This window comes from Takifugu rubripes, chromosome 16 (genome assembly GCF_901000725.2).
Source record: "Takifugu rubripes chromosome 16, fTakRub1.2, whole genome shotgun sequence".
NCBI lineage: Eukaryota > Metazoa > Chordata > Actinopteri > Tetraodontiformes > Tetraodontidae > Takifugu > Takifugu rubripes.
Genome location: NC_042300.1, coordinates 3,371,606 through 3,386,976, shown reverse-complemented (window position 1 = coordinate 3,386,976; position 15,371 = coordinate 3,371,606). Strand labels below are relative to the sequence as shown.

The 15,371-nt window shown below is 50.6% G+C and overlaps 1 protein-coding gene across 6 annotated transcripts in view; it reads right to left on the bottom strand.

Moving 5' to 3' along the window:
- myo6a (myosin VIa) overlaps positions 1 to 15,371 on the bottom strand; it is a 26,386-nt gene extending 11,015 nt beyond the window's left edge. For all 6 annotated transcript variants that reach the window (XM_011611798.2, XM_029849552.1, XM_029849553.1 and 3 more), the window contains exons 1-17: positions 15,196 to 15,371; positions 9,968 to 10,102; positions 8,874 to 8,943; positions 8,728 to 8,801; positions 7,891 to 8,020; positions 7,457 to 7,562; positions 7,293 to 7,348; positions 7,109 to 7,206; positions 6,789 to 6,953; positions 6,096 to 6,176; positions 4,913 to 5,093; positions 3,657 to 3,801; positions 1,891 to 2,048; positions 1,570 to 1,661; positions 1,112 to 1,184; positions 298 to 425; positions 72 to 167 (exon numbers count right to left, since the gene is read on the bottom strand). In XM_011611798.2, coding sequence (XP_011610100.2) covers positions 72 to 167; positions 298 to 425; positions 1,112 to 1,184; positions 1,570 to 1,661; positions 1,891 to 2,048; positions 3,657 to 3,801; positions 4,913 to 5,093; positions 6,096 to 6,176; positions 6,789 to 6,953; positions 7,109 to 7,206; positions 7,293 to 7,348; positions 7,457 to 7,562; positions 7,891 to 8,020; positions 8,728 to 8,801; positions 8,874 to 8,943; positions 9,968 to 10,084 — 1,770 coding nt within the window. In that variant the 5' untranslated portion in view covers positions 10,085 to 10,102; positions 15,196 to 15,371. The remainder of the gene's footprint in view (positions 1 to 71; positions 168 to 297; positions 426 to 1,111; positions 1,185 to 1,569; positions 1,662 to 1,890; positions 2,049 to 3,656; positions 3,802 to 4,912; positions 5,094 to 6,095; positions 6,177 to 6,788; positions 6,954 to 7,108; positions 7,207 to 7,292; positions 7,349 to 7,456; positions 7,563 to 7,890; positions 8,021 to 8,727; positions 8,802 to 8,873; positions 8,944 to 9,967; positions 10,103 to 15,195) is intronic.

The window sequence follows — 15,371 nt, the reverse complement described above, 5'->3', positions numbered from 1 at the left end:
AAGATTTCAAGGTGGGGATTCATTAAGTCGGACGTTTCCCCCAGATGTTGGCTCACCACACCTGGACGCACCGTCTCATAACACACTGCTCCTGCAAAGTGTCTGATGATGAAACCTTCATCGTCCCTCACGTTCCTGTGGACGGTCAGCTTGGACTTCCTGGGCACCTGAAACACACACACACACACACACACACACACACACACACATACGGGTTTAGATCCTCTTTGATGTGGACGTCGTCATCATTGGAGGACGGGATTAGAGCCCATAACCGCAATGTTTTGCCAGACTCACCGTGAGGCGGAAGTGGTTCTTGTGTTTGTTGTGGACAGTGTCAGTGAAGTGCTGGTCGCTGGGCTGAGGTAGACGGTTCTCTTCGTCCAGTATGTCCAGGATGCCAACCAGTTTGGCCTCCACCAGGTCTGCAAACAGAACCGTGGCAGCAGAAGGTCACGTCAGCGCTGCTGATTCCAGCTCAACCTCTCCTCCTGCATCTGCTCAGGAGGCTAAGAGGGTGGGAGCAGGCTAACACGGATCCGCGGCTCTGATCTTCTGTCATTTTAATCTTCTGCGGTTCGATGGGGAACAAAGAGAAGTTGCGCAACAGGAAGAGAACCCATATTTGGAAAGGCGGCATTTGTTTGACTCCGGCTCTGCTGCAGCCAAACATCCATTATCGATGTCATCTGCAAAGAGCATAATTAGCCTCTTCACCTCTCGTCTCTCCGTGTTTATCAAGACGCGTTCCAGCGTGCACAGAAGGTCACGTAGCGCATCGTGATGAAACAGCTGAGACTCCAGGGTGAAACTGGAGCGCCGCGCTCGCTAACCTGAAGGCTGGAGGCCAACAACACATCGGGGAGCATAATGAGCAGCATGCTGATGCTCGTGGCTCCTAAACCTCGCCAATACCTCAACAAGATCAGGTTTAGTTCAGCCCAGAGGAGACCGGCGCTAAAGGCCTCAGAAGATGAACAAAGATAAACAAAAAGTCCGAAAAATCGGACCGTTTGATGCCATTTTAAACCAACTGAAACAGAAAGAAAGACGACAAACGTCTGCAGGAGCAGAGGTCAGAGGTCAAAGTCATGTGGTTTCAGGGTCGTACCTATGCAGTCCTGGTTGTCCACGTAGTGGACCTCGTTGACTCCCAGCCCCTCCCGCTGGTACAGCTCCTGCTCCTGGAATGCAAATGAAGCATTTTAAAAGGAGAACCTTGAAGGATCTGATGAAAAAGCTGAAGCTGATGAGATCTGAGAAGGAAGCCACGGTTCCGCCTGGAGGCTGTTTCAGATCCCTCAAGTCTGAAGCTAAATGAGCATCTTCTGCTAAAGGATTCAGACACTCTGATGCTGCATGTGGCAGTTTCAGCCCCCCTGAAGGTCGAGGGGTGTCGTGGTTTCACATGAGACGTCTTTAATTAACACGACGGCTGCCGATTTAAAAAAAGGAGGACTTCCAACCTTTTCTGACGAAACCATCGTTTCCGTTTTAAAGAGGAGAAACCTGAAGGCGTCACACTCCAGAGGGAGAGTGCTTCCATCAGGCGCCTCCTTTGACTCTCACCTCCTTCAGGATCCGCTCGTTGAAGAACTGCTGAAGCTTCTCGTTGCAGTAGTTGATGCAGAACTGCTCAAAGCTGTTGTGTTCAAAGTATTCTGCAGAGCACACAGAACACGGGTAGAACCTTCCACAGCACAAGATTTAGCCTTTAAAATCTTATATGGGGATAGTTTCCACACGTGAAGCTCATATATCATAAATCTGCTCTTCTTTTACCAAAACATCACAGACAGCTGCTAGCTGCTAGCTGAGCTGCTAAAGTTCTCTATGTAGCAGCTAACATCCAGTCACATGACTTGACCGTGACCCAGGTTTGATACCAACCGAATCCAGCAATGTCCAGGACGCCGATGAAGTTGGCCGAGGAGTCGAAAGGAAAGCACTGGTTAACTCTGGTCACCACGTGGTCGAACAGACGGCTGTACACGGCCTTGGCCAGCGCGTCACGAGCGTTGTTGGCCTGCTCCACTTTCAGAGGAACTCTGGCGAAGACACACAAGCATTTAGCTTTAGCTGAGTCATGTTAGCACCAGGACGGAAAACTCTGGAGTGGAAACACACCCGTCAGAACTCCTGCCGTTCTGTGACCAATTTGCCTCCAGCAGATTTTGTGTTACAAACAAAAACAGCGGCAGCGAGACGACCCTGCTGACCCCTGACACTGACCCCTGACCCCCAGCATCACCTTCAGACCAACAGCAGTTCACTAGCGGACCAGTACCACTCACACCCTTCTAGAACTCCCAATAACAGCTCCTCGAGTTCACATTCTGTTTTCATTCCCCACTTGAATATTCTCCAGGATTTTATTTGTATTCTGCACCAAAACACACACACACACACACACACACACAACTGTGACCTTGTGTAACTGTGTAACAAATCAATGAATAATCTATTAAGACGCAGCTGAAAAGTCACGTCTGGTAATGAATAAATGCATCGGCTGATTCTTTAGAAACAAAAGACGTCGTCGTGGAGACAAACTCATGAATTCTGTTGACAATCAGGGCCTGAAAGTATTTGTATTTGTATTGCATGTGACCCTGATGGATGGTGAAAATATGTCTGCGTTATTACACATTAATTACACGTCCTTTTGCGTTTAACATCAACATCTATTAACTTCCCGTGAGTAGCATCGACACACCTGTTGGATCTCAGGAGTTGATCACACAAGTAACAAGTTTTCAGGTCTGAGTGTGTGTGTGTGTGTGGGGGGGGGGGGGGGTACAGTTGTCAGCTGTTCCCGTGTCTCATCCTGGTCTCTTGGGTCTTTTCCCCACCACAGGAACTGACCTACTGTGGATCAAGTCCACCTCTTTTCCCAGAGCACTCTGGGGATTCTGGAAAACTCAGAACGGAAGGACGAGCAGCGTGCTGGGCCCGAACATCCAACAACATTTGTGCTGCGTGCGTTCATGTCACACGTGCTCGTCAGCGCCCCCTGCTGGTTCCCGTAACTACTCAATATCAGCCTGAGGGAAAAGGCTCATCACTAAGACCCAAAAACACTTTGAAGTTGCTGAATCCGCATTTTCCAGAAGTGATTTTCCCATCAGCCTTGGCGTCAAGCGTCAGCTGAACATCCACGTGTCAGGGACAACGCACGTGACGGCGCGGTGACATCATCGGCAGTCTGACGGCGCCCGGACGAGTCGCATGTGACAGCCGCAGATAAGAGGCGGCGCTGGACTCACGGGACCTTCGGATGACGGAGGAGATCCGAACGTGCGTGGGAGGGGAGCGTTGGTATTCAGATGGCGTGCGCAGCGGGCGCGGAGGCCGAGCTGTCTGCGCAGCAACTGCAGCTCCAGAGCGAGTGGGTTCAAACTGAATGCAGGAGGGGAAACAACTCGAATGTTTACTACTAAACACACGAGCGCATTAGATGGGGGAATATTCTGTTTCCTGGCAGTTAATGAGGAACCGTTTTAGATGTGAATCAGATCGAGACCCAAACGAGAAAATCAACCATCTGCTTGTCTTTGAAGATTTTGAAGGCAGAATCATGAGTGAAAGAGCTGGCGCTGACGCAGCCTTTGCAGTGAACTTCAGGATTCGTGTGTGAGCCTGCATAAGTGTCTTACTTGATGATTGTCCCTTTGGCGCCCCCTGCTGTTGTCAACATCACCCTGCTGGTCAGGCTAACCCTCAGATCATCCTCCACCAGGCCCAGCAGCTCGGCGCAGTGCTCCAGTGTCTGGCTCGACTGGTTCTTGATGGTGCAGCCGCCTGGAGGAGCAGAGAGGAAATAATAAAAGAATCATCCATCTGAAGGAGCAGAGAGCACAAATTAAATTAACTTCTACATCAGAGCGTTTTATAACGTGAAGCCGCGGGGGCGCCCTCTGCTGGCAGACTGTGGTGGCGCAGAAAAATGGGGGGCAACATGAAAACCGCCCCGGAGCGGCTCAATAATGGAAAATTAAATCAGCCTGGGTGGTTGTTGGTGACAACACCGGGGCAGACGATCAATGATGAGGATCAATACTCTCTGAAGGCCAAATGAAGTGATATCAGATCATTTGTGTGAGTAAAGAGCAGAGCCGGGGACTTAATGATCATCTGGATTAATCTTTATCTGACAACCTTCTCTGATGGGAGATGACTAATGAAGGTCCGGATGACCTGATGGAGTCGAACTTTGTGGAGGACAGTCTCTAAAAACTACCTAAAACAATAACCCCTGAAGTGTGAATCCAGACTGTGAATCCCCCCCCCCCAATGGTGAGAATATATAATGTCTGGATGACTCTGATGTTTGTGATCGTTCGCCATCTTCAGCCCAGAGCTCTGATTGGCTCATCTGCAGAAAATAAGCTTCCATTTCTGGACCATAAAGTTCTAGAAGAGTCGCCGCTTCACGTCGGTTCCAAGTTTGTTTTTAATCACATATGAAAAACAAACGGACACGAGGGCTTTTCAGGCTCCACTAAACCCCAAATATTACAGATACATTTATCTCTGACTGCACCGAGCCCGGACCTCGATATTACAGCCATCAATCAAACTCCAGAGCGACGGAATCAAAATGGCGTCCGTCTCTCTGGTACAGACGCCGTGCCAGTTCAGAATTCCAGAAGCCAGTGAGAGGGATGGTTCCTGACGTGTGGAAACTCATCCTTCAGAGCAGGGAGAGGATATCACACCTGCGTCTGCTGCTCATGCAGATTCATGACTTCAGCTAAGGTTGAAAACCCCTCTGCAGAAAGTAGCTTAGGGCTAACGCTAACAACGCTAAAGGCTAATGCTAAATCACCACATTCCAAATCTGTTTGAAAGTAAAATACGGGAAATCAGGCTGGGGTATTTACACTGCTCAGTGTGTGTTGCCACAGCTCACCTGAGGTGCTTCCAGCTTCCTCAAAGTTGATGTTGCCAAGGTGCAGGACGCCGGCGACCACGCGGAACAGATCCAGCTTCTCCGTGTCGTCCAGGCCGATCTTCTTCATGGCCACGCACATCCTAGAGAAGTCGCCGTGGTCGTCCAGTAAGGGATCCTTCAGGGGTCCAGACTTCATGTGCTGCGTGACGGAGAGGAGGAAACTAGAAGTGTTTCTTATGAAGAGGTCAAAGGTCAACACGTATGTGCTGCCAGGACAAAATCAGTGCCTTTGTTTTCTTCACCCCGAGGCACCAGATGGAGGGAAAACCAAATCCTCATATTTGTTTCATCATCTTGTCTGAATTTGTTGCCATGGTAACATGCCGAAGAGGCCCCCCCTTCCTCGGCCACGAGGCCGAGAGCACAGAGACGACAGTTAGCAAATATTATTTTGGAACCCGCCATCTCCATGGGGATGACGTTAGTTGCCTCCACGGTAAGGCAGAGCCAAACAAACTTTCCCGGTTAATTTCCCAGGACAAATCTCTGCTCGTTACAGCTAGACGCGTCTCCTGGCCCTGCAGGGATGGCGCCCGATACGCAACATCATCTGGAGGTTCCTGCTTCTTTATCTGAAGGTCTCGAATGTGTGACAATTTAACTACATTCAGCAGGAAGAGGAAATGCCCAAGTAATAAACTTAAACCCAGTGACACACTCAACACTAATGGTCAGACTCACTCCTCCATGGACACGTCCGACTTCTGATCAATATTTGTCACCACTCGTCTCTCAGAAGGCGACGAGCTCCGAGTGTGAACCAGAGACGCACTCTGTTGTCACGGTAACGCTCAGACTAGCTGACGACGCCACACCCGGCCACAGTGATGGAGTTTATAGCATCGTTAATAAAGAGCTGCAGGAACGAGCTCCTTTCACTGGAGGAGCTTTTCTGTCAGGCTGATCATTTAAATGTTGTGAATAAAAACAGAATAAAATGAGTTCATTGTTTTATCGGATCAGATTTAGTATCAAAAACACTAAAAGTGGCTCAGCTGAGGGACAAAACATCCATCTGAGAGACTATAGAGGTCACCAGCTTAGACTGTAATGGAGGTGAAAGGGGGAGGAAGAGGAGGAGGAAGAGGAGGAGGAAGTATCAAAGCAGCTTCAGGGGGACAGAGAGCAGGATGGGACGTACCTCTGGACTCTTACGGTTCTGCAGAATCTGTCTGTCAGTTTCTTTGGAGGCGAAGAATCGAGTGCAGCCTCTGTTCAGGTACTGAAACACAAGAAGAAAGGATGAGGAAGGTCACATGACCACCAGTACAGGGAAGAGGTCGAAGAGTTCAGACTGGAGGTCCTGCTGGTGAGACTGTGAGAGAGAAACCTGCTGTGGTTTTAATGGCTTCCACCACCTGCCGCCCCCAGCGGGACTAAACCATCACAGCTCCCAGCTGAGGCTGGATGAAGGTGTGTTTGGTGGTCGAGCAGATGGACAGAAGCTTTAAGGTTCTCCATCCCCGACAGACTGCAGATGGCATTTTATTCAATTCTGTCAACTCTTCTGCCTCTTTTCTAGTTCTAATTCCCTCCTCAGTCTGTTTCTTCCTCAGCACAAAACCGCATCAGAGACCTCCGAGCAGCAGTCGTCGGTGCTCGGTGCTGCCCCCTGCTGTCCGCCACAGGCAGCGCTACGAGTCAACATGTTTAATCTGATGTAAAACGAAGTGAATCCGAGTCCAACTGTCGCGTCGGCTAAACCTGCGACATGGCTGTTGCTATGGATACCAGGAGTCTGTGGCTAAGCCCAAGATGTGACAGAGGATGGATGGCAGAAATCTGCTACAAACACGTTTGAATCCAGATGCAAAGAACATCTAACAGCTGGTACCCTGAAGGTGTCGGGGGAGCCCAGATGGAACTTCTGCCTGATTTCCTCCGGCGCTCCGGCGCACAGGCGATAGAAGATGTGGTAGTTTCTCTCCTCTGGACTCTGTGTGCAGATCCTCGACTTCTCTAGCAGGTAATGCGACACGAAGCCGCCCACGACGGCGTTCTGTCAGGAGAGGAAACCACTGATTACGATCCCAAACCCAGCCAAGCAACTGACGTCTATTCACATTATGACAATGAAATGGGATTTGATATGTATGAGGAGAGAAGTGCAGTAAAGTCTTGATTGAGATGCAGCCTTAAACATTTGCTAAACACCTTCTCATTAAAGTGGATTTCCACGAACTTCCCGAAGCGGCTGCTGTTGTTGTTCCGTACAGTCTTTGCATTTCCAAACGCCTCCAGCAAAGGATTGGCTGCCGGTTCAGAAAACACCAAATCAGCCACCAGAATAATGACATCACTGATGACAGGAACTAAACATCAGAATGTCGGATTTCACCTTCCACGATCCTCTCGTCGATGTCCTGGCCCGTTCCATAGGATGTGGTCAAGTATCTGTCAGGACCATCACAACAGGTCATCAGCACTCATCCGCTCATATCAGTGGGGTCACGGGTCAGGGACAGAGGTCAGAGGTCAGCTCCAACAAAGACGCGTCCTCACCTGAGCACAAACTTGGTGTTTTCAGTCTTCCCGGCACCAGATTCCCCTGAGACAATGATGGACTGGCTCATCTTCAGAACCTTCATATCCCGGTAGGCTTTATCAGCTAGAACACACACACACACACACACACACAGTTTGACCACAAATTCAAATTTCACGAGCCGAGTGTCGGCCCAATATCGAGAACTGACTGCACCCTGGTGGACACATCACGCACTGCAACAAACGCTCCTGAACACTTTATATATTATTTTTTATAATTGTGACCATTTCGTTGTAACTTTACTGCATGAGAGAATTGATGCGTCTTGTGGTCTATAATATTACAAATAAAACAATAGTAAAGCACTGAGAAAATCCACAAAGAATTAAGACGGAAAATAATAATATTCAGAAGATTTCAAACTGGTCCTGCAGCTAGGAAAACTCACCGATGGCGTAGACGTGCGGGGGCAGCGTGCCCAGAGAGCGGCCCCGGTACTTTTTGATGCTGTCTGGCGAGTAAAGCTTGGGGATGTCATAGTACGGGTTAACAGCAATCAGGATGTTGGCTACAAATGTCTGAAAGAGAAGAAAATACATCAGCAACAGAACGGCAGAACTGGGACATTCTAGGTTCTATGTTCTTCATCTGGTCTCAGCCTCAGCCCTTCTATAAACAGTTTTGATACAACTGGAATTTTGACATGTCAAAAATAAGTCGGGTTTTCAAATGAACTCGTTAATAACACGATTCTAATTAACCCAAATTCATGAATAATACCCAGTAAAATATACTCTTTGTTTTTATTGTATTTTCACCGCTGTATTCTGGAAGTTTTAGAAACAGTTTGAGCTTTGATGCTTCCTTTTATACATAATTCTGCATTTTATCTGTTGTTGTCAACATTTTTATTGTATTTATTCCTGTTTTTATTCTTCACATCTGATGCAGCTTCAGTTCCACTGAGCTTCAGAATGTTCGAACACTTCTGCTCTCTACCACTAGGTGTCAGTGTTGTACAGTTACTGTTTTATTACTATTACACACGTATTATCAGCAGTAATATTAATAATAACGCATTATCATTATCAGATGCCAGGTGCAGTGTTTTCCGGATATAAGATGACTGTAATTCAATTGTAGTTTTGCATCAGGATTCTTTTTACAATGAACTCAGAGGCTCAAGCCAAGATGCTAATGTAGTCTATGCTAACTGTGTGGGTACAAGTGAACAAAGGTGTGTGTGTGTGCTGTAAAACATCAGAAGGTTCTGCCGCGCACTCACATAAATCTTGTCTTTGCTGTATCTGACGCGAATGTTGTTGAGTAACGTCGCTTCATTCAAGTACATCAAAGAACCTGAGAGACACAAAGGTGATGAGGGAACGGTCGGCAACCGCGGTCGATATCTGAATCCAGGTGGAAACTCACAGTTATCCTCCACGTGTTTGTTGACATCATCTTCTGCAGGAAAGACTTGGTTGATCGGAGCCAAAAATGTCTTGAACACAAATAAATAAGTCGTCATTAAACAGTTTGGCCAGAAATAAAACAGAAACCAACCACTCAATCATCTTCCCTGTCTAGATTCTTTATCTTTTTTTCCCTTCTGTTCTTGGAGTTTGGGACTGGGAAGGTTCTTTGGAGGCTCAGACCAGAACCGGCTCTGCCTTCGCCTTACTGACTCTTTTAATTCATGCTCTGCTTCAGCGCCTCAGGTTTGCATGAGCTCCGCTTTGACATTTCTGCCACGGCTGTGTTGCCACGGCGATGTGAAGACCAGTCAGTCTTTCCAGAGGAGGAATGTCCAGCATTCTCAGCCCAAACTGGACAGATCCCAGCGAGCAGAGAGGAGGTAGGAGGAGGTGACACCCAGCTCATCGGCGCCTTTGTGGCGCGCTGTGGCCGGCTGCCAACATGCTAACGCGCTAACAAATGTGGTTCCGACACAAGAACCATTATCAGGAACTGACTCAAGCGGTTCAGCTCGATGTTCCTGCATTCAGTTCTGGCTTTTCCTGGTTCGGATCAGTTAACGTTCCAGATGTTTCCACACGAGGCAGATAAATCAACATCTGAGAACAAAGAGGAGCCCATTGTGACGGACACATGACAGCGTCCATCGGTGTCGTCAGACGGTGGTACCGGCCGGACGGACGGAACGTTGTTCTGACTGTCACGAGGGATCACTCACACCCATGACAATCAGCTCTACAGGCTAATCTTTACGCCTGAACTCAGAATTCAGAATCTCTGCAGCAGGTTCGGTTCTGCTGGGTCACCAGAGGTCATGTGGCCAACAAAGGTCGTGTTTTCAGCCCAACTGATCAAAGGCGTCGGATCAGAGACGCGTGACAGGAATCATGCCAAAACCTGAAGGTTGCCAGAACCAGCTAGGTTCCTGGTAGCAGACAGAGGTTCTGAAGAACCACTGGTGGATCACGGAGACGGGACAGCTGGGTCACCAGGACAAACCTGAAATGTCTCAGCCTAGGAAACCGCGGCGTTCCGGCTCTCCCGCTTACCTTTCCCTTCTGTTTGAGCGGCTCGATGGTCAGGCTGTCCGATCCGATGTCCACGATGGTTCCCAGCTGGAACCCGTCTGCTGGGTGGGGAGCCCACACCGGCTTCCCATCCTCCATCGCTCCACTCTGACGGCCCTGAAACACACCGTCCGTCATCAGGGATGAACAACTGGACCAGCGCCGCCGCCGTATCCTGCCACGAAGGCTCTATATTCCTCAAGCTGCACCCAAATATTAATGTGTAATAAACAAAACACCGGGAAGATGGCGTCCGTCCAGAAGATGAAGATTCAGAAAAACATGCAAATGTAGCGGCAGATATTTGCATTTCTGCAGCAGTCGGAGGGAACATTAGGGAACACCTCCTGGGGGCGGGACTTCCTGCTACCTCCACGGTGACGGACAGGGAGACAACGAGGGAGACACGTGTGGCAGAGGGGCGGCGATTGCCTTCGGCTGCAGCTCTCAGCCGTGGTTCTGCTCCAACGGCGACGTTGACGAGGCATCAAACATCAATCTGCTGCCACGGAAACCGGCTTAATCCCAGTGAGAACGGGGCAACGCCACCCAGCAGCAACCCGACTGCCAATAAGATGTGAGGCGGTGAGCCAAGCAGGGAATCAGCAGCTTCCCCTCTTCACGCGCCAGCTTCCTGCCAGACCTCAAACCCAATAACCACGGCAACGGCGCGGCCGCTCGCTCATCATGACATCATCAGCCCCGGTCCGGTCTAAGTGGAGAGGCTGACGATGACAGCAGCATCAAACTACAGTCCCGGGACGTTGGAGCGTCTAATTTCCATCATCTGGCTTGTAGGTTGCCATGGCAGCAGGGTATTCATTTCTAACCCCTCCTCTTCTGTCTTTACATGAACGGCGTGTTAATCGGGTCTGGTCGGACCCGGCGCCAAAGCTTTTCCATCACTTCACATCTTCCCACTGGTTCAGGTCAAGCCGCCCGTTTTAAAACGGCCTCGCTACTTTCCCCCCTCACCACGTGTAAAAAGTTCCCCCGTCTGCTCTGACATCCAGCCCGGGCTGATCCGCCGGGCCCGACACAGAACCCAGCGGCTGATCCTCAACAGCGCCGCTCATTAAAATGTTCTCAGCCTCAAACAGAAGCATCCATCTGCAGCCGAGCGCTAAAAGCGGCCGACGCCCGTCAGCCTCCTCGGGGACGCGGGCGCATTAAGGAAGGATTAGCAAGGCCGAGCTGAGGAGCGGTACCGGTCCGTTAGCCCCACCAGACCCCCCAAACACCAACACCTGCTGCCTACAGCTGATTCAGGACAGCGGTTGCTAATCCAACCTTATGATCAGAAACAGTGCAGGAACCATCCAGGCTAGCTTAGCATTGTGCTACCGTCTGGCTCCCGGTCAGCGTGGCCCCACAGACGGGGCCTCTCACAGCCACGACCGTCCTACAGAGGTTTGAGATGAATCTGAGATGAGGTGGGCCCACCGGGACGCACAAACGGTCGATTGTTGGACGTGCGTGGTCGCCGACTGAGAGCCGACTGTCGGCCTCCTTCGGCGCAGTCACATGACCCCGCCTGGGGGCAGACGGTCGACGAGCAGCACGTTCCGATGGGAATATTAAGAAAATATCGCCCTCCTTCAAAGTAAAAGCTTTATCTCCATTTACTTGAAAGGGGGCGGTACAATTTCATAAAGCAGGTGATGTCACATGGTTGGAAAAGCCACAAATAGCAAATAAATGTGCGTTTTCATCTGCAGTCGCCTGGCGGTGACGTTAAAAGCACTAAAATCCATCCACAGGCAGGAAAGTGCACATTCAAACACTCATGATAGGGTTAAGAGCTCTGCTGCTGCAGGAAGTGACGAGTCATGCGCTGCAGCGCAGGTGTTTCAGGTCTCAACAACGTCTGAAGCTGCAGCCGCACCCGTCACACAACCCAACCAGGGCAGGGTGTGTTTGAGGACCACACACGCACACACACACTCACACACACACACACGCAGAGGCTCATATGACCCTGATGATTTCAGCAAAAAGGCAGGATTCTCCTGAAGTGCTGATCTTCACAAACGCCACAATTCAGATTAAAGATTGACAGGAGTCATCCTCCTGGAGCCGAAGTCTAACTTCTATAAAATGTGTCAGAGCTGCTAAAGGTGCACATGTCAACCCTCCGCTGAGGTCTCAAACCGCCGTGCGAGCACTTCCTGTGGTCTGGAGGCGTTCAGACCCCCGAGGGTCTTCGGCTCCACCACTGTGGGCATCAGATTTCGACTCCTACAAAAACGTCCCAACAGCAGAAACGTAAAATCCAGGAGGCAGGAGCCCTGAAAGCGTCAGATAATAAACCAACTGAGGCCTGTCCTCGTCCTGCTTGGCCCTAATTTGGACCTACTAGATGAAGAAAACTGGGTTTTGCGAGGGTGAACTCTACGATGGTTCTGAAACTGAGAGCAGGTCCGTCCAGGAGTCTGTGTCCCTTCACAGGACAGGAGGAAACGTCCTCTCTGGACACTCAAAGAGCAGACAGAGCACTCCTCCTGAGGCATCATGGGAAAACCCCACATGCTTTCATGTGCAGCAGAAGTCTGAAGAGTGCAACAGTTGCGTAACCGTTGTGACCTGAGCCAGACAGGCGTTACAGCAATGCTAGCTGATGCTAACTGATGCTAGCAGACGCTAACCACCCAGCCCACTAAAGCTGGAGGCGTCCAACTGGAAGAGAAGCTTTAGGATAAACTGGTATGACTGGGAGGAATTCCGTTTGTTTTGTGTTCACCACCACTGACCAAACAGGAATTTGAAGGAATCATTTCTGCGATGGACAGTTTTTTCTTCACCGAGGAGGAATTCCGCCAACAGCTCCGAGCTTTCCTGAGTCATTCCAATATTTGAAGTGCGAAAGAGCCGGATTAACGAGGGTCAAAGTCCTCTCGGAGTAAAGCCGCGGCTCAAGCTAACGAGCACCCCTCCACACACACACACACACACACACGCACACACACGCACACACACGCACACACACGCACACACACGCCAAATGATCTTCTGTTTGGAATGAAAGACGAACTGTGAGCTTTACAGGTTCACTCGACCACGTGAGCACGATGGCGGCCGGCGTTCTGTACCAAGAGGCTCCAAAGGTCAGCGGCGCACCATCATGACCAGATCGGTGGATAAAAGACTGCGCCCTCTGTTACCACGGCTACAGCCTTCGCCGTTTGTAAAGACGGGTCATTTGCTCGTTGACGCCACCCGACATGCCGTCAGTCACAGGCGGGAGGGAAACGCATCGGGACAAACGTGATTATTGTAACGTTTCCTGTTCTGTGACGGACGGCTGCGCTTCAACGACCGATTGATGATGTCATCTGTTTAGGAGGCTGCAGATTTGGAGACGACCACGACACAGTTTAACCTGATAAAATCTGACATCAAGTGATGAAAGTGGCCGAGTCCTGGCTTCTGTGTGTGTGTGTGTGTGTGAGGGTTTGTAAGGCGACACTCTTCATCAGCACCAACAGACGTCTGTGCCTGGCGCGGCGCGGCGAATAGGGCGACTAATTCAGCTCACATTCCCAGATTACAAAGGCTCCGTAACCTCCATTCAGGCAGCGCCGCCAGTAAACCGACACCCATGACCCCAACCTGCACCAGACGCTGCCTCACGGTTAGCATTAGCTGCTAAATCAACAACCAAAGTGTGTTTACTGCCCCCTTCTGATGGGCTGCAGTAAACAAATCGACCCCGTCTCATCGAACGCCTGCTTTCACGCACTCTCAACACACTTCCTGGATGTTGCAGGAATTCCTCGACTTTGTTTGCAGCCACTTCCTGTTCACAGCTGTAGTGCGGTTGAATCACGACCATTTCCAGGAGCGCCCATCAGTACCTCAGGGGAACAAAGATGGACCTTCCCGTACGGCTGTTGGACTTGAAGAAAAGCCTGAATCAGAGTGGACTTTGATCCCACCTGCTATAATAGGACCTAAATGTGTGACCACACCGCACACCTGAGTCAACACGGCCATAAAAGCCTGCGGCGATGAGGAGGGAGCAACAGTCAAAGTCCTCCTCCCCGAGCTCAGCAGCAAGCAGCACATTTATAGATCAGCGGCTAAAAATAGCGGAAATGGGCTAACAAACCCCAGAACTGAGAGGATTCCTGCAGATTCTGAGTGCATCAAATGACATTTCCATTCATAAACCCGGAGCAGCTCCAGCACTGGGAGCACTTATGTAACCGGCAACACAGATGGAACCACAGAAGATGTCACGGAGTGCTGGCCCGGAGGCACTGGTTGGCATCCCTGGACCATTGTGGGCCCGTGAGCAAGGCCCTCGATGCTCCCGGTGCGACGCAGAGATGAGATTTTACACACAAAGAAACAGAAATAGCAGCAGCAGCATCGTTTGTTCATGTTCATTGATTCTTTAAGCAGCAGCTCTGTGTGTGTGTGTGTGTGAGTGTGTGTGTGAGTGTGAAGGCCGCAGCTGCACTGAGAGATCTGACATACTGGTGCTGCCTCTCGTTGTCATGTCCGCACCAGTGGGTCCGGTGGGTTCTGCCCAGCCTGCCCAGTTTAAACTGGGCCTAATGTTCGGTCACCGAATCGCCCTGAAAAACCTGAGTATTCGGAATGAAACGGCTTCAGAGCCTCGCATCCAACCCCAGGACAATGAATCATCACTTCTTCCGATTACGGGGGGGCTGCTCCATCCATCGGAACCCGAAGATTAGACACTGGTCCAAAGAGATAAGTTAAAAAGGTTCTTTTCGCTGTTGGTGCAGCCATCAAAGTCGTAATGAGGCGAAACCGGTTCCGCCTGGTTGCAATAACGGGGTAAAGTCCAGTACTTACCTCCTGAATGGAAGTCAAATGTAATTAAAACAATACTGATGAGCAAACCGGTGGTCGATCGATCATCGAGGAACTTCTACGTGCAGGTGTCTGGATGGAAGTGGGCAACAAAGCCGGACAGACCTGCGCACGCTGCGGGATAAAACAGTGCGTTTTCACCCCGCGGAGCGGAGGAAAGACGCCAACATGGAGGTGGTGTTGGTCTCCGGCGGGACGCTTCCACCTCCGACCGTGTCACGGGCTCCAGCCGCCGTCAAAGGTGCGCGGCGGGCGGCCGCGGCGGGCGCTGTTAGCACCGGGGAGCTGCTCCGCCTGTAGCCGGCAGCTAGCTAACGCTGTCGGGGGAAAAGCTCCCGGTGGATGCACGCGGAGGGCGGACAGCTCACCTTCTCTGCGCTGGAACTCTCCACACTCGCTCGCGGATCCCCGACGAAAAACAAATCCCACCAAGGAAGTCCCAAACGGAGCCGAGCCGAGTGGTGTGCAGATGATCGGTGTCCTGTCCGGCAGGCTGGGCCACAGTCTTCCCCGCCCAGCAGCCTCCGACTCCCCGCAACAATCC